This window comes from Pseudorasbora parva, chromosome 13, assembly GCF_024679245.1.
Source record: "Pseudorasbora parva isolate DD20220531a chromosome 13, ASM2467924v1, whole genome shotgun sequence".
NCBI classification, from domain to species: domain Eukaryota; kingdom Metazoa; phylum Chordata; class Actinopteri; order Cypriniformes; family Gobionidae; genus Pseudorasbora; species Pseudorasbora parva.
Window position 1 is genome coordinate 21,257,084 of NC_090184.1, and position 24,376 is coordinate 21,281,459.

At 36.6% G+C, this 24,376-nt stretch overlaps 2 protein-coding genes across 37 annotated transcripts in view; both read right to left on the reverse strand.

Moving 5' to 3' along the window:
• Positions 1 to 8,083, reverse strand: part of rimbp2b (RIMS binding protein 2b) — a 200,214-nt gene extending 192,131 nt beyond the window's left edge. For 35 of the 36 annotated variants that reach the window (XR_010897538.1, XR_010897542.1, XR_010897541.1 and 32 more), the window contains exon 1: positions 2,535 to 2,666. Coding sequence is in view for 28 of the 36 variants with exons in the window: in XM_067413459.1 (XP_067269560.1) it covers positions 2,535 to 2,663 (129 nt within the window). In the remaining 8 variants the exon portion in view is untranslated. Of the gene's footprint in view, positions 1 to 2,534; positions 2,667 to 7,984 lie in introns of those variants that run through there. The other variant, XM_067413427.1, reaches the window with a different exon arrangement.
• A 1,626-nt stretch (positions 8,084 to 9,709) lies between these two features.
• stx2b (syntaxin 2b) lies at positions 9,710 to 23,854 on the reverse strand. The gene is made up of 11 exons (XM_067413461.1): positions 23,549 to 23,854; positions 23,252 to 23,332; positions 22,617 to 22,716; positions 16,980 to 17,054; positions 16,811 to 16,884; positions 16,609 to 16,717; positions 14,945 to 15,018; positions 14,034 to 14,171; positions 13,791 to 13,901; positions 10,579 to 10,733; positions 9,710 to 10,325 (listed from the first exon to the last, which is right to left on the reverse strand). The coding sequence occupies exons 1-10, from the start codon at positions 23,576 to 23,578 to the stop codon at positions 10,593 to 10,595; spliced, it is 933 nt and encodes a 310-aa protein (XP_067269562.1). The 5' UTR covers positions 23,579 to 23,854; the 3' UTR covers positions 9,710 to 10,325; positions 10,579 to 10,592.
• Between the last annotated feature and the right edge of the window lie 522 nt (positions 23,855 to 24,376).

Genomic DNA, 24,376 nt, shown 5'->3' on the forward strand with positions numbered 1-24,376 from the left:
CAATCATTTAGTCCGCTTAAACCCATTCCCTTTCTTAAAATTATTTGCAGGCTAACATTCAGATCCTCATCCATCCAATCAATAACCAATGGATAGAACAAAGTCTCCGCCTACATTTTTTCTTTTTCAATAATGTTTCACTTTACCACAATACCGAAGATCCATCACTACTTGTTACACTGTGACTTTAATGGACATACCATTTAATTCTTCTATAGCTCAACTATTTTCTATCTGTATGCCCCAGTATAACTTTGTTGATACATACACAAGTTAATGGATAATTACAAATACTTGTTTTACATGACCCAAAATTCGGAATAATATAGGCATATGCAAGTGGTCTGATTCAGATTTTAAGAAACTGGAATATTGGATTCATGTAAGTGTACTTTATGTGACACTTACATAATGACAAAATTCTGATAAATATTAGAATATTCTTGCACAAACACAATCACAACTATACAGAAGTATTTAAAAATCAGTGTGCTATATAAGAAGGGTGTCTGAGTAGTAGTATTGAACAGAAATTCTTTGTGCAACCAGTGGGCAATTTACTATCCCATGAAGCCATGGGTCAAAGAACATCTGGGTGTGAAGACAATTCCAACATGGCGGATTATGCCCGGCAATGTATTTATCCTACACACCAGCATATCTAAAGAACATGCTTCAACCGTGCTCGAGAATTCAGTGCATACTCTGCTTGTCTGCGTATTACATGCTTTTACACATATCTGCGCTTTGACTGCAGAAGATGGATTTGTTAATGAGCATCCCTTGTGAGAACCCCTGTGAACCCTCTCTCTCCTGTTCTCGTGCGTGCTCGCCTACGCTTTCCACCAGTGAGTGAGCCAGACCAATCGTTTATCTCCCACTGTGCAGTGGCAGGACCGTTCCCAGCAGCCCCGGCCAATCAGAGATCAGGGATGCAGGAGCAGCAGGGTATTAAGGAGGATTATTTGGACAGTTCGGGGTTTCCCCAGACTTGGCAATGAAACAATAGGACAAGACTGCCCTCTGTGCCTCACACCAGTATTGCACACTTACTAAAATGCCAACAGAAAAAAATAAATGTCTTGCATAAATACAGCAGCGTTTCCAGCAAAGACCATGCGATTCAAGAAAGAAAGAAATGGAAACAAACATTACAAACTCTTAAACTAGATTTAAAAAAACAGCTTGATTTGTTTGGATACTCATTAAACTGCTGCCTGGCAACCGCAGCAATTATTAAGTGGGCTGTCATTTTCCTCTTTCTGTCCCCGTCTCCCTCCGTCTCTCCCAAAAGAGCCCTCTGCTGTCTAATGGGACATCTAGCATTGCATAACCATATAAACTTAAACCTGCACAGATTCCCACTTCAAAAGGCACATCTGAGTACATCGCAGGACTCATTAACATCTCTAAAACACTCCAGCCAAGTAAATGTTATTTGCCCTCAGTATAAGTGAGCAATTTCCATCCTCTTCAGATCTGAAACAGAAAACGTGTCTGGTCATAAGCACTGTAGGTTAAAGTGAAGGATCGATTTAGTGACTTGTGCTGGCTGAATAGCTACTTTTCCACAAAAAGACCCAATGGTACATACAATTTGACCTTTCGCTTAGGTCATTGTAAGGATAAATGTTGATCGTTACTCAAAGAAATACCACAGGTGCTCCAAACTGTTTTCCCATGATACTCTCATATATAGCTTGCAACAGGTTTTTGACAGGAATTTACTTCAGCAATTATTTTTTGTTGTTGTTGGAAAATAACAGATGTGAGCTAAAGGAGGGGTGAAAAGGAGTAGAGGAGGGAGTAGGCAAAGTCCTCAGAAAACTAAACCATGATCAGGACACACACTAATCCAATAAATCCTAGACCACGCACATATATGAATATATATGACCTTCATATATATATATATATATATATATATATATATATATATATATATATATATATATATATATATATATGAAAAGTTCAGATGCAAAAGCCTCTAAAAGCCACCTTCGGTAAAAAATAAGATGACAATACTGTGAATTCTCTCAGCATATAGTATACATCCATAGCCTCAGTCCATTCAGAAGTACCACTAGGTAGAAACAAAATTGCTTATTTTAAAGAGAAACATTAAACGAACTCTTCATATATATATATATATATATATATATATATATATATATATATATATATATATATATATATATATATATATATATATATATATATATCAATCTGAACTCTTCATACATACATACATACATACAATGCATATTCAATTCTGACATTTAAACTAAGCTAATAAAGACATACAGCCAGGTCAGAAGTATTGGCACCCTTGGTAAATATGAGCAAAGAAGGCTGTGAAAATAAATCTGCATTATTCCTCCTTTTGATCTTTTTATTCACAAATTTGTTTTTCAAAAATGTAACCTTATCCCGCTCTAGTTCACACAACATCTACAAACAAAAACACAAACAATTAATGATAATCTATGGTGTGTTTGTGGTGTATTTTCGTGATTAACATACAGACTCACCTTATCCTTTGTCCTGTCTGGTCCATTGGTTCTGTTAGAGATGACTGACAGCTGTTTTTGGACCAACTGTAAATCCCTTTGGGGCTGTTTTAGTACCTCCACCTCACACTGCCTTTCAAACCCCATCATCTCCTACAGGACACACACATCACTTAAACATGTAGGCAAGGGAGAGTTACAACACCATCAGTTTAACTAACTGGAAATGTGCAACAGGGTAAATTTACTATTATTCATCATGAATCATGATCACCATCCTCCTGGTGTAACAGTAGCCATGCGTATCAAATCTCTGTCATTGGTTTTACAAGAAAAAAAATATATTAAAATAAACAAATAAAAACTCAAAGTAGAATTCCACATCTGTATACAGTTTGTTATAATAATAGAACTAGTGCCTATAATAGTACATTGTTTATTTAACTTGATGGCATTCATGTACATTGAAGGTGCGCTTGGTTCTTCTTTATTCCAGCGGTCTTTGACTCTATACTGACACCTAGCGGCGTGGATGCATCACGATTTTCATTAACTGCGGTTTGTTCACTGCAAAGCTCTTTATCATTTGATTTAAGATTTTGTTCTTAGTCTAATTCAAATTTTATTTGCAGCTTTTGAACAATTTTTTTTTATGTTTAATACTTCAGCAAGTATTTTTTGCTGCAAAAATAAACAACAACGACAACAACAACAACTTACAATTAAAGGCAGGGATGGGATAGTACATGGAACAATTATTTTGAATAAAAAATAAATACGTAGCTAAATTTAAACTTTAAAGACAATATGCATTTAACAAAAAAGACATGAACTAATCTAAAATGTTACAGCTTTCTTTGGGCTTGATTTTATATAGTATTTTGTAGGTAAGGTTAGGGGTCCATAAGATTATTATTATGATTTTGAAAGATAGGCTAATTTTATTCACACTTATCAAAAGTAACAGTGAAGAGATTTATAATGTTACAAAAATTATATTTTTATATACAAATAAACTCTTTTGAACATACTATGAACTTTCTACACTTTTCTTTCAAAAATAAATAAATACTTTGGCTGAAAAAGAAAAGTTTTTTTTTTTTTTTTACAAAATATTAAGAAGCACAACTGTTTTCAACATTGATGATGGTAGGCTAATAAAATGTTTCTTGAGCATGAAATCAGAATATTAAAATAATTTCTAAAGGATTATGTGACACTGAAGACTGGAGTAGCCTAATGATGATGAAAGTTTTTGATAATAGTCATTTTTACTGTATTTATAGCCAAATAAGTCAATCTTGGTAAGCATAAAAGACTTCTATGATCTAAAACATCAAGAAATCTTACCAACCCCAAAATTAAGAAAAACAGATGGTGAAACAAAACGGTAAAACATTCCTCAGTCTCCCCTACCCACACACACAATTGCAAGCATACTTTTACAAAATGCGTAGCCTACACACACTTTTTTCATCATGAATAGCCTACAAATCGCTCCCAGGCATGTGACATCATGACATCTTTGTGGGGACCCCTGGTGCAGTCACACATGATACACGTCTAGTTCACTATCTTTGTGGGGACTCTCCATAGACATAATGGTTTTTATACTGTACAAACTGTATATTATATCCCCTTATACTAACCATAAACCTAAACCTTCCCATCACACAAAACATTCTGCATTTTTACATAGCCTAATTTAAAATAAATAAATACATACAATTCTGTAGCCTATGATTTATTATAAGATTCCTCATGGGGACCTTAGATCACCACAGTGACACAAGTCCCCGTGAGTCAGTGTGCATTCAGGTTAAAGTCCCCACAGAAAAACATGAACACACACAGAGACACACACTCGCACGCATGCGCACTTAGCCATCACATAATCATGAACATTCACATGTCAGCTGCCCGCATGCACAACATAAACCATTCTTATAAACACGTGCATAGATTATATTTTAGTTTCATTTCCTATTAATATAATCCTAATAAATAAGCAAACAGAAAACATGAAGACGGTAGGCCTACACTTAAAAGTATCTGCTAAAATGTAGTAGGCTACATGACAACAAAAATCTATCAACAGGTATTAGTTCTTAAAAAAAATTAGGTCTTAATCCAAATTTCTGTACATACCATGGCCCATAATCTATGAATAGCCTAATCTACACACTGGCAGCCCTGTTCTATATAAACTCCAGCAAACCGCTCCATGTCCTGCTCTTAAGCGTGTTTACCCAAAGTCATACTCCGCTGTGGCTGACGGTGATGTCACAGAGCCGGCGTGCCACAGGCCGCGTGGGATTATTAATGTCTCTGTACTTCGCTGGAGTTATATAAAAACGGGCGCTGGATTATATTGTTACTGTACAGAAAATGGCCGTGAAGAAAGCGACTTGAGGAGAGACAGGAGGAGAAGAAGCGCTTTCAGGGGGGTGTACATAATCCCCTCTGATAGCAATGCATTTTATATGAGTCTGACTAAATGATAATGGAGAAAGCAAGCGGCTGAACAGATGTGCGGTGTAGTACTGCTGAGAGGCCACATGGTTTGCCTGGAACCAGCCTGGGACAGGGCAGGGGCTATGAATAGAGTCAGTCACTCGATAGCGGTCCATTGGAAACTGAGGACGCTGCCTCAGGCAAGAGCTGCAGAACAATACATCCCCCTCCGAGCCTTACAACGAAGCCCGCTGGAGCTTTACAAGGGGCAGGCAATGGAATATTTGATTACTTTTGTCTTTTTTGTAATCAAACATACTGTGAATTGTTAAGATAATTAAACAATTGACAACAGAAGTGAGCAATGTTCTGTTTGCGTGATGAGTTTTCACAAAGAAGCACAAAGAAAAACGCAGGTTTACTCCAGACTGTATAGGTTTACTCGCACGCACTGCAATACGTTTTGCCATAACTTCTTACATTACTTTTATATTGCAAGTAAACTAGCATTATGAAGACTTTTTGGTAATATTTTATGTTTTGCTCTCAAACAGAGTCAAAAACACACAAAAGTTACTTAAACTTTTTGTGTTCCTCATAATGTGTGTTAACGATGACTTTATCAATGAATAACTTACACCAGATTTAACAATAGGCTATAAGAGTTATTAAATGCATTTTTTAGTACATCGACAACAATCCAGTCACATTCTTTTCTTTTCTATTTCTATTTCATTCCCAACATGGTTTGTCAAAATGTACCTGTAAGTAAATAAGCTTTAAAAAACACATTCGATTTTAAATTGTGTCCCTAAGAATCTACCCTGTTACAGTCATAAATGAAAAGGACTGTAAGGGCAAAACATGATAATTACAACCAGTCCATCATCATTACTCCAGTCTTTAGTGTCACATGATACTTCAGAAACCATTTATATGCTGATTTGCTGCTTAAGAAACATTTCTTATCATTATTATGTTGTTGAAAATAGTTGCCAAATAAAGAAAAAAATTACTGACCCTATATAGTTTGAAAAGTAGTGTGTATATACACTCACCTAAATGATTATAAGGAACACCTGTTCAATTTCTCATTAATGCAAGTATCTAATCAACCAATCACATGGCAGTTGCTTCAATGCATTTAGGGGTGTGGTCCTGGTCAAGACAATCTCCTGAATTCCAAACTGAATGTCAGAATGGGAAAGAAAGGTGATTGAAGCAACTTTGAGCGTGACATGGTTGTTGGTGCCAGACAGGCCGGTCTGAGTATTTCACAATCTGCTCAGTTACTGGGATTTTCACACACAACCATTTCCAGGGTTTACAAAGAATGGTGTGAAAAAGGAAAAACATCCAGTATGCAGCAGTCCTGTGGGCGAAAATGCCTTGTTTATGCTAGAGGTCAGAGGAGAATGGGCCGACTGATTCAAGCTGAAGAAGAGCAACTTTGACTGAAATAACCACTCGTTACAACCGAGGTATGCAGCAAAGCATTTGTGAAGCCACAACACGCACAACCTTGAGGCGAATGGGCTACAACAGCAGAAGACCCCACCGGGTACCACTCATCTCCATTACAAATAGGAAAAAGGGGCAACAATTTGCACAAGCTCACCAAAACTGGACAGTTGAAGACTAGAAAAATGTTGCCTGGTCTGATGAGTCTCGATTTCTGTTGAGACATTCAGATGGTAGAGTCAGAATTTGGCGTAAACAGAATGAGAACATGGATCAATCATGCCTTGTTACCACTGTGCAGACTGGTGGTGGTGTAATGGTGTGGGGGATGTTTTCTTGGCACAATTTAGGCCCCTTAGTGCCAATTGGGCATTGTTTAAATGCCACGGCCTACCTGAGCATTGTTTCTGACCATGTCCATCTCTTTATGACCACCATGTACCCATCCTCTGATGGTTACTTCCAGCAGGATAATGCACCATGTCACAAAGCTTGAATCATTTCAAATTGAACATGACAATGAGTTCACTGTACTAAAATGGCTCTCACAGTCACCAGATCTTAACCCAATAGAGCATATTTGGGATGTGGTGGAATGGGAGCTTCGTGCCCTGGATGTGCATCCCACAAATCTCCATCAACTGCAAGATGCTATCCTATCAATATGGGCCAACATTTCTAAAGAATGCTTTCAGCACCTTGTTGAATCAATGCCACATTAAGACAGTTCTGAAGTCGAAAGGGGGTCAAACACAGTATTAGTATGGTGTTCCTAATAATCTTTTAGGTGAGTATATCATAAGACATTTTGAAATGACACATTCAAGAATGAAATATTTTATGACTGATAGACAACAACACATCAAGTTTTTTAGATGTCCTGCTTCACAATGTTATTGACTGATATTCAACAACCACACCAACATTTTCTTCTGAAACTTTCTTTAAACTGAAACTTCCATGCTTATGTTTATCCTTAAAAAGTACAGCACTATTCACAAATGTCCAAAAAATGATTATGATTTTAATACATTTTCTTCAGTTTGTGCATCATCCCCTGTCTATATGAACTTTTCTATATTCAATGAAATGAAAAACCAGCCATCAAGTCAAAGAACTAGTCCGAATAGTAAGTCAACTGGAGTTAAACGTGAAGTTGTCTATTCCACAATTCATTTTAATAGTTGGTCGGTTCCTGTTCTGAAACTTTACATTAAAATGTCAAACATAATACACTCATAAGAAATAAAGGTTCCAAAAGTTTTTTTTTTAAATTATTTTTACAGTAGCTTTTTGGTTCCCCAAAGAACCTTTCAGTGAAAAGTAAAAACCTCTTTCCAAAAGTCAAGAACCTTTTTCCACTATAAAGAATTTATTGTGCAGGGTTCCAAGGATGTTTAAAGGTTCCTTGTGAAACCACAGACACCAATACAGAACCTTTATTTTTAAGAGTGTATTTTTTATGCAGCATTTGGTAACCATTGGATTCAACTGAAAATCAACCTCTAAGAAAGGTTTGAAATGAAAATCCTCATTCATACCTATAATGCACTCACGTTTTCCTAGTTGTCCTTCCCTGTGGTTTCCAGTACAGTTCGCTGCTGCTCAACCAACCAATGACTCACACAGAGAATGAGAGAGAAGCACTGACTGCCTCATCACGGTTACAAACACTGTCTCCCCTTTCAGCTTCATCTTTTTATTCACTCACCCTAACCAGGTCAGGTGAGATTTTAATTTATTTATTTCTCACTGGTCTCTCTCTCTCTCATGCGTGTGTGTGTTTGTGTGTGTGTGTAGGGATGCTCTCTTTACTGTCTCTGAGGCAGGAACATTTCAGTTACATAATGTCTGTGCTTCTGCCCACTCACAGCTCAATAGCAGAGATAGATGCCCTGAAAGTGTCATGTCACGAGAGGCATTTATTCAGCTTCCGTCATGTGTATGTGCATATGGATTTCACAGATAGCATCTAGACTGTCTAATGCGTGTGAGTGTTTGAAGGAGATTTTCACAGCTGCTGTGAGTCCAGGGAAAATTCCCATGAGCATCAATATATGCACCTGCTTCAGCTTTGTCACACATACTGAGGTTCTCTCATGGTAACGCCGAGGGTGATGTCATCATGTCATCAACACAGGGTCATTAAAACAATGGTGAAGTGATTTGACATGGAATTATCAGTTGATTTTTTGGTAGTGCTGTAGAGGAATCAATATTTAAAGGGATAGTTCACCCAAAAATGAAAATTTGATGATTATCTGCTTAGAACACAAATTAAGATTTTTAACTCCACCCATTGCTTGTATAATGCATGTCAATGGGGTCTAATTCTAATTGGACCCCATTGGCATGCATTATACAAGCAACGGTTGGAGTTAAAAATCTTAATTTGTGTTCTACTGAAGAACTAAACACACCTACATCTTGGATGCCCTGGGGCCACTAGGCCAGTGTTAAATATTTTGTTCAGTTGAATACTTACAATATCCAATTTTGTAAATCATGAGAAAATTGCCATTTAACCAGTGAACCGTGACATGCCGGCGACTGTGGCATAATTGGTCCCGCCACTCGCGAGGCGTGTTTGCGTTCATCTTATTAATCGCTCCAGCAGCCATGCTCAGCTCCTCAACACTCATACTACAGTAACGTTAATAATCACATCCATGAACATGATTTCTGCCCGAGTCCTATCCCGATTCTTTTCCATAAGCTGTGAGGTAAAGACCACATGTCCCAATCAAACTACGGCTTTGCTTTAAATAGGCGCCCTCTAGAAGACGGAAAATTGCATAGTGCAGCTTTAACTAAGATGATTGTTATCTGAAAGATTTTTTTATGAGCCCTTTTTAAGGCTGCATTTATTTCATTTAAAATATAGTAAAAACAGTAATATTGTGAAGTATTATTACAATTTAAAATAGTTGTTTTCTATATTAATAGACTTTAAAATGTAATTTATATCTGTGATGGCAAAGCTGAATTTTCAGCATCATTACTCCAGTCTTTAGTCACATGATCCTTCAGAAATCATTCTAATATGCTGATTTGCTGCTCAAGAAACATTTCTTAATATTTATCAATGTCGAAAACTGTTGCATTATGAATAGAAAGCTCAAAAGGACAGCATTTATTTGTTTTGTTTTGTTTGTAAAGACAATTAAAAGCATCCTTGCTGAATAAAAGTATTAATACAAACAAATTTAAAATAAAAATGATGTGATGAACATCCACCAATAACAGAAAGATACAAAAGGACAGTTTTGAGCAGTGTGAGCAACTCATTTATTTTACAACATACTTTGAGAGCATTTGACTATATGGTTACATTCCTTTCACATACAGCCATATGTAAGAAACAAAATTAAATGACATTAAGTGATTAAAACATGTTTTGTAACATTGTTCACAGATCTGACATCATATTTGTGTGGAGCCAACTGTCAAACCATTGCGAACATTTTTGAATATTGAACCTATGATTCTAAATATAATACGGTGTCTTTTTTTTAATTAAAGCATATTTTAAGTGCACTTTGTTGGATTGCATTTAACGCCACATTGTCAGTCAGACCTCCCAAGGAAGGAAGTACCTAAATATACATATTGTAATATTACAAAACATTACTCAATTGTGCAAAATGTACTTACCGGTAGCATTGAATAAATAAAAGACAGAAAATTACCTCTGGTTGTTGTAGTGGCAAAGCATTGAAGTCAAGGACCAAAGTCTGTATTGCCATTTTCTACACAATTCACTGGTAATAAAATCAAGTGCAGTTTGGTATGTAGCAGGACAAAAACTATTTATTTACGCTGTAAACTGCAATGACAATAAATGATGAGAAGAATGATGATGTACAGGGCTCCACAAATGGCAACATAGACATGTTTCTATGACAGAGAGATAAATAACAACATGAGAAAATGATCAGTGTATAAAACTATAAAACTAAATCCTAAATGTAAATTTATCTGTTTTTGTTAGCAAAAGCATATGCATCACTTTTTTGTAATTTGTTAAAAGCAAATAAACTGGCATTATTTGTATCTTTCTTCAAAACCTTTAAAAACGACATTCAAAACACACTAAAGTGAAATGAGGCTAGATGAGATCATTATAGATTGATTGGGCACTGCTTGTTACCTTGGAAGTCACGCTTAGACAGGATTGGCCGCTGGATTAGAGCTGGAGGAGGCGGAGCTAGTATTGGTTTTACCAGTCAGGCCCACATACAAGCCAACAATTAGTGCGACCACAGCAAGCACGGACAACACAATAAGACCAAGAATGATGTATTTCTGCACAAGACAAAAAGAGAGTGTTATAATGATTGCATTTTTTTTAACCACATGATAATATTTTACTATTCTGTAGAACAGAATATTCTTGAGTCTGTAGTACACTGTGACAGAATAAAGCTTAAGAGCGCTACATATTCTAAATGTGTTCATTATGAAATAGTCTTATATTTTAGGGCTGCATTATTTATGAATATTACAAACTCTGATTAGTGTAAAAAAACAAAAACAAATTGTTAATAATATTATTAGGGCCTGGTTTCACAGACAGGCCTTTTAAGTAGCTTTTATGATGCTCCTTTTAAAAAAAAAACCCATTACTGATGTGCATCTTGAGACAAAACAATGACACTGATACATTTTAAGATATGTCAGTGCAAGTTGCTTTCAGTTTAAACAGCTGAAACATGCAATTTTAGTCTGACATTTTAGTTTAGTCTTAAGCCTTGTCTGTGAAACCGGGGGATAATGTGGCTTCTTAAGGCTGGAATACACTACATGGCTTTTGCTAAGATTTTTGTCACAATTTAATGTCTGGAGGAGTCGACGCTAGTTGTCAAAAGTCAGAGCCAGTCTGCAGATTTTGGGCAGTCGGAGATGACAGATGTCACAGAAAATCATGTAAGCCTTGGGCTTATACCATGAAGCCGGATTGGCTGGCTAGCCAGATATGTTTAAGCTTAGTTTGTGCCAATCCTGGGTTTTAGGTACTATTAAAGTGGTTTGGTTTTTAGCGGTGTTCATCGCCATAGTAACTTGCCCTCCATGGCTAACCTGCTCCAGGGCAGGCTGTGTTTCTGGATAAGAGACCACAAACTGAGTTGGACCAATCAGCTGTGAGCAAAGTGACACATGCAATAAAGTCACCCTTTATCATGTAATATTCTGCACAAGAGATAAATTAATCTTGCCGTTACTTTCACAAGAAGTAATTCTCAGTGCAACTGATCCAGAGCATGTGATTGGCTGTTCACTACTGAGGTCAAAGCTAAACTCAGGATCAAAGCTTGAGGAAACAAACAAAGCCTGAATAGATTGGTTTTGTCAACTCGAAACTAATCCTGTAACCCTGAGTTTGTTAAACTACCATCATGGTACAGGTCCCTGGTTTCACAGACAGGGCTTAGACTAAAACCCTATTTGCACTGAGCTAGTATTATCTGGGGACCTCTGGTGATTTGTAATGATTACAGAGAATGTCTGTGATCTTAATCGCATGCGAATCGGCCATGTTTGTAATTTGTAAAGTAAAAATCCCCCCACAAATTACCTACCATATTTCGCCGAACACGAGGTCCTGTGATAATATTAGTCCCGTGCGAATCAGCATCTCTGTGATTTAGCCAGGATTAGGCGGACCGGGTTCGTATATCATTTTTGCAAAGTTTTTGTTTTCTGCGCACATTTCTATCTTTATCTTTCACAAAGAATGGTGACTGCATTCATAATGCGCACCGTTATAAATTACCGCACAAATTATATTTTCACTTTAGAATGAGTTCCAATTTGGGAGCAAATTGCTTGAATGGTGTGTTTAATATTAATATCAATACTATTCTTAATGAAAAATATAACAACAAAACAGTATGGGCGCTTTTACATTTAGCTTTGAAACTGAATCGTCCGCCATATATTGTCAGCTTTTCACTCGTGATAAATGAAATCTGACTTCTGCCGCTGGACTGTTCTCAGTTCTGTTTTTAATTGTAGCATCTGTTATCTAACTGAACGGAATAATTTGTATTACTATAAAACAATCAAAATGATATTGATACATATGACTGTTTATGATTTCATACAGGTATATCTATAACGAAAAAACGTTTACAAGTCTTGACATCATATCCGGGAGATAAGTCAGTAAATTAGAGTAAAATCACAGGCTTTGCTTATCCCGTGCGAATGTGCCCGTGCGAATGTCTATGTATCTAGGGACCTCTGTGATTTAGAAATTACTCCCCCACATCTGAATTTTGATGTGGGGGAGTAATTTCTAAATCACAGAGGTCCCTAGATAATACTAATCCTGTGCAAATAGAACTTAAGCCAGGATTAGGTTTTAGTTCAATTAGGGCATTTAAAGGAATAGTTCACTTCAGAATTTAAATGTACTGGTAATTTGCCCACCCCTGTGTCATCCAAGATGTTCATGTCTCTTTTACAGTCGAAAAGAAATTTGAGGAAAACGTTACAGGATTTTTCTCCATTTAGTGGACTTTAATGGGTTCAAGGTCCAAATTGCAGTTTCATTGCAGTTTGTCTTATCTAGCAAAACAATTGGTCATATTCTAAAAAATTATATACCTTTCCAATGTGATTACATTATATGTGGCGCATCTCAGAGCAGTGCAAGACAAACATTTGGGTTAAAAAGTATATATATATATATATATATATATATATATATATATATATATATATATATATATATATGTATATATATATATATATGTATATATATATAGATATATATCTATATCTATCTATCTATATATATAATATCTCTTTTTTAAAAAGTATATATATTATATATATATATATATATGTATATATATATATATATATATAGATATATATAGATATATATATATCTATCTATATCTATCTATATATATATAATATCTCTTTTTATTATTATTATTTTTTTAATGGTCAATCAGATGGGCACAGACTCCTTTAGCGTTAGACTATGATTCCATCCAGTCAAACATGTTTGATATTTTGAGCTGATTTTCAAACACATTAACGTTTGTCGTGTGTCTCCTAGTATGTTTCTGCGCAAGTTTGTTCTGTTTAGAGTATGATGCAGAGTATTTTCTGTAACCATTTACAAACTTGGCAAATGTGTGATGCCTAGTGTTTTAAAATCTGTTCAAGTTGTGTTATGTGTAATGCATTCCAGCCTTTAATCTCAGAGCTCATCCCTTTCTCTATGGAGAACTGTGCGATTTCTGGAACTCTATTTTAACAGTATTGCCAAGTGAGACGGTTTTCAAATATATCTGTATCTTTTCAGTGTTTTGTTAATATTTTTTATTATAGGTTTTCTTCTCTTACCCTGCGGGCCTGTGTCTGGTACCTGACAGCTTTCTTGGTCTCCACTTTAGCATGGCTGACGTATTCTACTGCATTGTTCACATTCTTTTCAATGTTGTCAATCATCTCACCCTGTACAACATAAATGAGTAAATCAATGAATGGATGCACTACAAGTTCCAATAACAACCAACAAGTGAACCAATATGCTAACTTGTAAGTGTACAAACAACAATACAGATTACTGAATACTGTATACTGTACCTGGGTCTCAACAAGCATGGCCATGTCTACAAAGATGTCATGTAGCTCTTTAATGCTGGACTCCAGCCGCAAGATGTCTTTATGTCTGGACTCGATCTCGTTAAGCGCCTGGCGAGTTATCTGAGAGTCTAAGATGATCTGAAAACAAATGATATCTTTTAACAACCTCTCAACTTAAAAACAGTGAAAACACTGCAAAAACGTTAAAGGGACAGATCACCCAACTGTGCCATCATTTACCATAAAAACCTATATGTAGCAATTTATTTGTTCCGGAAAAACAGGAGAAATGTTGAAGAATTGTAAAATAGAAAAATCATCATTTGTTTCAGCAAAAATGTTAAGGAGCAAATTGTTTCTTAAGCAGCAAATCAGTATATTAGAATGATATCTGAAGGATCATGTGACTCTAAAGATTGGAGTAATGATGCTGTAAATTTAGCTTATTTCGCTAAATAACTTTTTACTGTATTTAACAACAAAAAAAAAAATGCAGCCTTGGTGAGTAGGCTAAGAAACTTCTTACAAAAACAATAAAAAAAATCTTACAACTAAATTTTGAATGGAAGTGTAATTGCTGAAAATAATATGTTGTTTAATATTTCTCAGTATGCACTCCATGTTATAAATATGGGTTTAAAACTACATGATTAATGTAGTTAATGATTAATGATGACAGAATTATTATTTTTGGGTGAGCTGTCCCTAAGCAGACCATTACACAAAATGCTGAGGAACTGCCAGCAGAGGGTGCTAATTGTTAAAAATGTGTTGCTCTCGTGTCATGTCCCAAAAACAGTAAGATGAGAAGCCAAAGGAAATTGACTCTGGGTGAGAGATGCAGTATTTTAATGTTACTTCCTTCAGGCTTCAGTAAGACTGGAAATAATCTGTTTGAGAAGCGAACTCACATCAGAGGTGAAAATTGAAGGGTTTCCAGTCTCCAGCATCTGTTCCAATTCCTCATTAGTTGTAATTCTTCCAGCTACAATATTCAGAGAGTTTATTTGGGAAGAAAAAACAACAACACTCGTTTCATAAACTGGTCGATCTTGTTTAGACCATTATCTGTTTGATAAATGGCTGCCTGTGTGTGAATTTGTCAAGGGTAAACATGAAATGATGACCAGCAATTGCTAATGGGCTAGTCCATTTAGATAATTGTTTGGCTGTGTGTCATAGAACAGTGTATGTGCGTACCATGTCCATGTGGTCATATTAAGTGTGCTTTGGGGACTATATTGATTCAGCTGGGAAAATAAGAGGGAACATTAATGGCTGAAACCATCATTGCAAAGGCCGCTGGAAAAATACACACACATTCAAAAAAAAAAGGGCCCCTAAGCAGTGGACCAGTGCAGATTCATACATATAATATACATATCTCAATACATACTAACTGAACCTCAAATACTGACTTCAGATAGCACAAAACAAATACATAAAACGTTGAAATAAATTCCCCTAACAAAATAAAACCTTCCATGGAAGATTTTTTCCTCAAATGCAAAGTTGAGGTAACTGGGTCTCATGCAAATACAACAGTCACATGACTTATGTCTCACTATACTATCACATGACATTCTGCTCCTGGCCCACTGTGCAGAAGTACAGCAGGATCTCTGGAGCCCTGTTGCCCAGGTAACACTTGCCTTACAGTCTCCGGTGACAAAACGTTCCGTTTCGTGTGTCGTAATAAAGCAAAGAAAGTACCTCATTAACACACACACACACACACACACACACACACACACACACACACACACACACACACACACACACACACACACACACACACACACACACACACACACACACACACACACACACACACACACACACACACACACACAGTTTCCATGTTTTATGGGGACTTTCCATTGGTTTTTATACTGTACAAACCATATTTTCTATCCCCCTACACTGCCCCTACCCCTAAACCTACCCATCACAGGAAACATTCTGCATTTTTACTTTCCCAAAAAGTAAAACAAATCCTTCTGTATAAGGACAAGGATTGCGGATATTGCCATCTTTGTGGGGACATTTTCTCCCCATAACGTAAGGATCCAATTGTAGTTAATATATATCTAATATCAACCAATACTGACATTTTTTTTTAAATCTCTAATACTGGGCTAATAACTGATATGATGACAACATATCGTTCATCTCTAGCAAAAACAATTTAAAGGCCATGACACACGAAGCTGACTGTCAACTAGCACATTCACATTCAGTGCCTGCGTCTAAGGAAATAACTGTCAATATCAGCAGGTATCATTATATTATATTATATTATATTATATTATATTATATTATATTATATTATATTCATAATTCAAAAAGGGAAACCAAAACTAGGACTGCAGATAGACAAACTGTAAACAAAGCAGCACTTGTGCTTTCTCAGAGGGAATACGTTGGCCTTTGTACAGTGCATGAAAATATATACAGTATGGTAATTTTAAGTGGAAATCTGTCAACTGTTTAGTCTAGTTTACTAGTTTATCTAATTTACAGACATCATATGGGCATACGTGTTTGTGAATGTATGAAGGCACACGTGACTCACTGATTTCCAGCTGTCTCTGAATCCTGCATTTGCTCTTCTCTCTGAAGGACACTTGGGTTTCATTATATTGTGTCATTACCTCCACAAACGTACGTGACAAGTTAGTGTACTAAAAAAAAAGATTAAGTGCAATAAATCATTTTGGAATGAAAATATGACTGTACAGGATGGTAGGACGTTAAAGGAAAGAGAAATTTCTCACCTGTGTTTTCTGAATGCGTGCATCCACTGTGGCTTGATTCTCCTGATCATCTGGAGGAAGATTCTGTTGTATTGCTGAGGAGAAAATAGACCATCATTTTATTTATTTCCTTTGCCAAGTCCATTTGTGATCTCTGCTTCACAATAACCAACAAACAAACAGAACTCACATTTGAGGCCAGTCCGGACAAAGTTGGCATGTTTCTTGATTTCCACTGTTAGTTGTTCCAGGTCTTCTTTTGTTTCTGATAGCAAAGTCATATTTTGGGATAAGAGAAATTTATACTTTTATTCAACAAGGATGGATTAACAAGATTTCTATTTCAAATAAATGTGATTCTTTTGCCCTTTCTATCCATCAAAAATCCTGAAAATTGATAAGAGATGTTGCAGAAGGATCATGTGACACTGAAAAATGGAGTAAATTGTTGCTGAAAATTCAGCTTTGGCAACACAGGAATAAATTACATTACAAAACAGTTATTTTAAATTGAAATAATATTTCACAATATTATTGTACTTTGATCAAATAAATGCAGAGGCTCCTTGAGATTTCAGGGCCTGATGTTCACTTGATATACAACTCACATATAATAGACTATACAATAAACCATTGCCTATCTAAGTTAGTGTTTTTTTTTAAATCATTTGTTACAGAAAACCATTTTGGGAAAAAATCCTGCCTCTCTACAGCACCGGTTACATTATGATGTGTCATGTTGGAGAAACACTGTGGTGTATTATATATGAGAAGAATATAAAATGCAGACAGATACATGGATGAAAAGTGCCTCTACATGGCTATGCTCACTACAATCCTCAAACAGATCGTTCATTTTTACTGTCAACCTGACACATCTCCGAGAGATAGAACACTTAAATGTACAAACCCGATTCCAAATAGATGGGAAGCTGTACAAATTGTGAATAAAAAATGAATGCAATAATTTATAAATCTCATGAACTTATTTTTTATTCACAATAGAATATAGATAACAAATGTTGAAAGTGAGACATTTTGAAATGCCAAATATTCCAAAAAAGTTGGGAAAGGTAGCAAGTTAAATGTAAGAAACAGCTGGAGGACCAATTTGCAATTTATTAGGTCAATTGGGTATAAAAAGAGCCTCTCAGAGTGGCAGTGTATCTGAGAAGTCAAGATGGGCAGAGGATTCCCTCAATGCTGTGATGAAAAAGAGTGGAGCAATATCAAAAAGGAGAAAAATTGTAAAGAGTTTGAAGTTATCATCATCTACAGTGCATATCATCATCCAAAGATTCAAAGAATCTAGAACAATCTCTGTGCATAAGGGTCAAATCCTGAAAACCACACTGGATGCTCATGATCTTTGGGCCCTTAGACGGCACTGCATCACATTCAGGAATGCTACTGTAATGGAAATCACAACATGGGCTCAGGAATACTTACAGAAAACATTGTCAGTGAACACAATCCACCGCCGCCGTTGCTGGCTAAAACTCTATAGGTAAAAAAAGAAGCCATATCTAATCATGATCCAGAAGCGCAGGCGTTTTCTCTGGGCCAAGGCTAATTTAAAATGGACTGTGGCTAAGTGGAAAACTGTTCTGTGGTCAGACGAATCCAAATTTGAAGTTATTTTTTGGAAAACTGGGTCGCCATGTCATCTGGACTAAACAGGACTAGGACAACCCAAGTTGTTATCAGTGCTCAGTTAAGAAGCCTGCATCTCTGATGGTATGGGGTTGCATGAGTGCATGTGGCATGGGCAGCTAACACATCTGGAAAGGCACCATCAATGCTGAAAGGTATGTCCAAGTTCTAGAACAACATGCTCCCATCCAGACGTCTCTTTCAGAGAAGACCTTGCATTTTCCAACATGACAATGCCAGACCACATACTGCATCAATTAGAACATCATGGCTGTGTAGAAGAAGGATCCAGGTACTGAAATGGCCAGCCTGTTGTCCAGATCTTTCACCCATAGAAAACATTGGTGCATCATAAAGAGGAAGATACGACAAAGAAGACCTAAGACAGTTGAGCACCTAGAAGCCTGTGTTAGACAAGAATGGGACAACATTCATATTCTTAAACTTGAGTAACTTGTCTCCTCAGTCCCCAGATGTTTACACTGTTATAAAAAGATCAAGGTATGCCACACAGTGATAAACATGGCCTTGTCCCAACTTTTTGAGATGTGTTTTTTCTCAGTTTAAACATGTGATATGTCATCTTTAAATTTGAAACTTCCACATTCTGTCTTTATTCACAATTTGTACAGTGTCCCAACTTTTTTGGAATCGGGTTTGTAGAAGAAAAACGAGCACAGATTTTGTTGCAGAAACACTCCCCTTGCAGATGTCTATATCTCAATCTCACATTCCTGCCTGCATGTCCTATACATGCCCTGCAAGTAACAGCCAAAACTAACCTCAACACACTCACTTAACATTAAGAATGTGAAACCTTGCATGCCCAAACTTGACTCCTTATGGTAACTTTTAAGGGGTCTCCTTCCCCTATTATTTGAATTATTTTCTATACATATGCCCCAGGGTCAAAGTAACCACAAGTGTATGTGCTGCATTTGAGAAATGTTTTCCCTACAGTAGTTTCCTGGATGCTACAGAGATGTAATTTTATAGAGTGATGTGAGGTGATGTGATATTTCCGGGCAGAGGAAGCCCATTGTCTTGTGCTGAATAAGGCTGTGCCACTGGGAAGAGAGTTATAAAATGGTTTCCTTATTCGTGACAGAATCCTGAGTATACGTTTGTGTGTGTATGTGAATATAAATGAGAGAAAAATGTAATGTGGGTTCAGACAAAGACAACTGCAGTGTGACACAAAGCCATTGTCATTTATTACAAAGCCATAGTCATTACCCAAAAATTAAAATTCTTTCATTAATTTGATTGTGTATTTAATTGTGTCATGTCGTTTGACACCCGTAAGACCTCCATTCATCTTTGGAACACAAATGAAGATATGCGTGTTGAAATCCGATGGCTCAGAAAGGCCTTCATTGACACCAATGTCAATTTCTCTGTCAAGACCCAAAAAAGGCACTAAAGATATCGTTACGAAGCCAATCTCACTACAGTGGCTCAACAATAATTTGATGAAGCGACAAGAATAGTTTTTGTGCGCAAAAAACAACGAAATAACGACTTAGTGATAAGCCAATTTCAAAACAAAGCTTCGAACCGTTATGAATCAGTGTACCGATTCATGATTCGGATTGCCAAAGTCATGTGATTCAGCAGTTTGGCGGTTTGACACGCGAGAAAAGGAAATGACATTGGTGTCTGTCAATGAAGGCTTTTCTGTGCCATTGGATTTCAACTAAAATATCTTAATTTGTGTTTCAAAGATGAACGGATGTCTTACGGGTGTCTAACAACAAGAAGGTAATTAATACAGTAGCTGCGTTTAAATGGAAACTAAATCGCACTAGAAGCACAGTAGGAATAAAAAAAGTCACATGTAACCACGTCAATGAGAATGAAATGGCCAAATGCGATTAAATTCATTCAGATTCTAAGGGGTGGTTCAAACCTTTTCTAATCCGATTGATAGGACATGTAAACACTTGATCGGATTAAAAACGAAAACTGGAAAGTACTGCGCATGTGCAATGACATAGAAAAGGCGCAATGACATATGATGTGCAGAACAAGATGTTGTTGTTGAATGCGTGTTGAAAAAGTGTCATAAACGATGAATGTCATGTAATTCTAAAATTCTCTTTTCACACACTGTCTGTGTGAAGTGGAGAAGGACAATGTCCCACCAGTCCTTGTTTCGGACTCTCCACAGATGCCTTGTTTTGGGCGCGGGAAGAGATGTTTTTACTGCTTGACAGATATGATATCAGTACAGCACAAAGCTTCATGTGCTCGTTGTTTCCTACATTAGGGCCCAACATAGAAACACATTAAAGTCTGCTTTGTAAAACAAAGAAAAGAATCAATGTAGAAAATAGTATGCGTAAACAGCGGGAAACTGTATATTCGTGCAGTGTGTGCATGCCAAAAAAATCTATTCTGATTTGAAGCTTATGACATAAACACACACACACCAACCCAATCACTATTTAGCGTTCATTTTGCAAACAATTTGTTTGTACTTATCAATCAGAATTAATTCAATACTCCATGTTTTTAGAATGTGGTGTCATGCATGAGATGCTGCAAAAGACGCGACATGAGCGCAACGGTCAGACACGTCCATATAGAACTGGAATATCCAAACTTGCTCCTTAAGGGCCACTGTCTTAAGGAGTTTAGCTCCAACTTGCCTCAACACACCTGCTTGGAAGTTTCAAGTAAGACCTTAATTAGCTGGTTCAGGTGTGTTTAATTGGAGTTGGAGCTGAACTCTGTAGGACTGTGGCCTTCCAGGAGCAGGCTTGGGCATCCCTGGTCAAGCCCAGGAGCATTTCCTCTGAGGAGGTAAGGGAGGCAGTGTCTCCTTAAAAAATAAATAAATAAATAAATAAACATGGCACTAATAATACAAAATGTAACATTAAAAAGTGTAAAAGTCAACAGTGTCCAACAGCGACACCTGCAGGTGAAGTTACAGCAGTAGGCACCAAGGGGGTAATCTAGCAGCTGGAAAGTGTACCACCCATAGTGGCAGCCATAGATAAATAAGCCATACTTGTTGAAATGTATAGTTGGTTTTAAAGGTGCACTATGCAACTTTTCCGTCCGCTAGAGGGCACCTATTCAAAACAAAGGCATAGTCTGATGACGCTAAGTTTGAGTGCAGCATCTTGGGACAAGCAGTCTTTACCTCACAGCCGGTGGAAAAGAATCGGGATAGGACTCGGGCAGAAATCATATTGATGGATGCGGTTATTAACGTTACTTTAGAATGAAGCAGAGCAGGACCGAGTGTTGAGGAGCTGAGCAAGGCCACTGGAGCTATTTGTTAATGAGATGAACAACACGCCTTGTGAGCGACGGGACACAGTCGCCTGGGCCATTTCCTGTCACAAGTATGAGGTAACGCTGCTCTATTTATCATATTAGATACATTTGTTTGTGTTGAAAATTATGTTGTGACGTTACTGTGTGTTTGCTCGGCAGCTGCTGTGACACTTGTTTACAGTGCTAAGAGTCAAGCACTTCTGCCAAATAATACCAGAAACCGAGGGTAACGCAGATATGACGCAATGGACAGGCGACTCCCTCAGACGCTATGCTCAGACGTCCCTGCTCCTAGGTTAAAATAGCAATTTTCTCACACTTTACAAATAGTTAGAAACATTTGAGATATTGTAAGTACTCAACTGAATAAAAATATGTAACACTGGCCTAGTGGTTTTTGGATATTTTACTGCAAAAATAGTACATAGTGCACCATTAATAAATAGAAATTTACAGAGTTATAGCAAAAATGTATTTGGTCTCACTTTTTTTTAACGTAATGTTTATTTAACCAGGAGAATTAAGTGTACCAGACCTAAATTTACATTTGATGTGTATATAAAAAATGTGAGGACTTCCTCATTTTAAAACACCACCACACACCATCAAGTTTTTACATTGAAACAAAGGAAAAGTAATGCAGTGGAATGGAAAAACTTGTTCTGTGTGTTCGACCCCTCATTGCAGGGATGGTCTCACTGAAGCAGACTGGGGTCAAGTGCTCAGTGATGATAGTTCATAAAACAACACTAGAAGGGTTTGAACCTACCCCCTGCACCCCCTTGTCACTTAAAACTATTTACCTGACTATTCAGAAACTAGTTCTTACTTGTTTCAGTTGTAACGTATTCTCAAATTTCACAATCTTTGAGTAGGGGTGACTTACTCTCATCAGTGTTGGGGGCTGAAAGGATCACACTATGTTTCTTTTTCACCTCAGACACTAGGGAGGAGATCTTATCGATGACACCTCTTACGTTCTCCACCTGTTATAAAGCAAAGCATAGTTCAACACAAACATTAAGGTTTCTTTAATGAATTAGTGTACTAAAAACAATGCATAGACTTGTATACACAACATTAAAAACTTGATTTTCTACACAAGGGGTCTTTAAATAAAATACAAATATTGCATGAAGATCTTCAACTAAATCTTAAAATATTTCCCTGGTATCTAACTGATATAAAATTTGAAGAGTTGAAGTAAAATTACCAAAAAATAAAAGATAAACTAAATTAAAGCCAAATAGAAATAATACTAAAAAACTAATAAAAATGACAAAAACACATAACAAAATTACAACAACTTTAACTTAAAATCAAATATTTGAAAATATAAAAATAAAAGTCAATTTAAAATATTATTAGATGACCAATACTAAAATAACAGATCTGAAATATCTGACATTTACTGATGATGAATATGCATTCAATCAATTTTATTGAATTCCAATTAACTGTCCATCACATGTATACAGTATAACGTTACAGGAGCACCTATCATAAGATAATTGACTGTACCTTTCTGAAAAAGTCCTGCATGAAGCCATCTCTCTCCATGGACAAAATGACACCCCCATCTTCACTGGCACTTTGCCTGCCCTAAAACAAAGCACAAAGATAAATGTTACAAATCAGCACAAATCAGGAGGAAGACCACTACACTGACACAAACGTGGAAAGAATAAATAAACAATGGAGAAAGTTACTCCCAAACCTATGTATGTGTAACGTTATGTAAAATGTGGTGTTTTGTTATTAAAACACATTCATCTCCATATATTATTGACCCTTTTTACAATAAGTTCAATCACTTACCGGATTTAATTCAGCCAGTCGGTCCCTCATAACAATGTCGTTGACGCGTCGTTTATCCTCTGTTGATTGTACACTTCCGTCGCGGTCCGCGCGCGTTAAAGTCCATTGCAAGTCCTGACTAGATCACGACAAACTAAAGTATATCGAAGTACATTAATTAACATTTAGAGTTAGTGACTTGTCATTAAGCGCGTATACATAAGGCGTTAAAGTTAACGTTCAAAGTTAATCCAGTTATGAAGTATTGTATGTTTGTTTGGTTGTCATCCTTTTAACACGCTCTCTTCTATGCGCGTGAACTATATGGGCGCAACTACACGATACAGGGTGGTAGTAACCATAGAAACAGCAATGCGTCATGTTATTTTCTTTATATTAAATGTATTTCTTTACTATTTACTGTGTTTAAATAAAAGGCCTATTACAATTACGTTGTGGATTATCCTTGTATAAATTTTAGTTCATTAGAAGCAGCGCCTGGATGACTTTGTCACGTGGGTGCTGTTACTTTTCTCAGCGTTCACCAAATTGAACAGATCAAAACCATTTCTGTTCACTAATCACTAATAAATTTAGTCTTTACCTTTATACAGGGTCAGGTTGTATGTCAATGATCAGTAGGTATTATATTAAATAAATTACTTTTAGACAGGTCGATGTCTGCATTAAGATGTTTCAGTTAGACTAAATGGAGGATTAGGCTCACTGAGCCTCATGCGCCACCTGCAGAACTCTCGAAGTAAATAGGAGCGTTTTTTTTTTTTTTTTTTACTAGTAACCAATATAAATCACTACAGCGACAATGAAAAGTACTAAATAAAGAGAAGC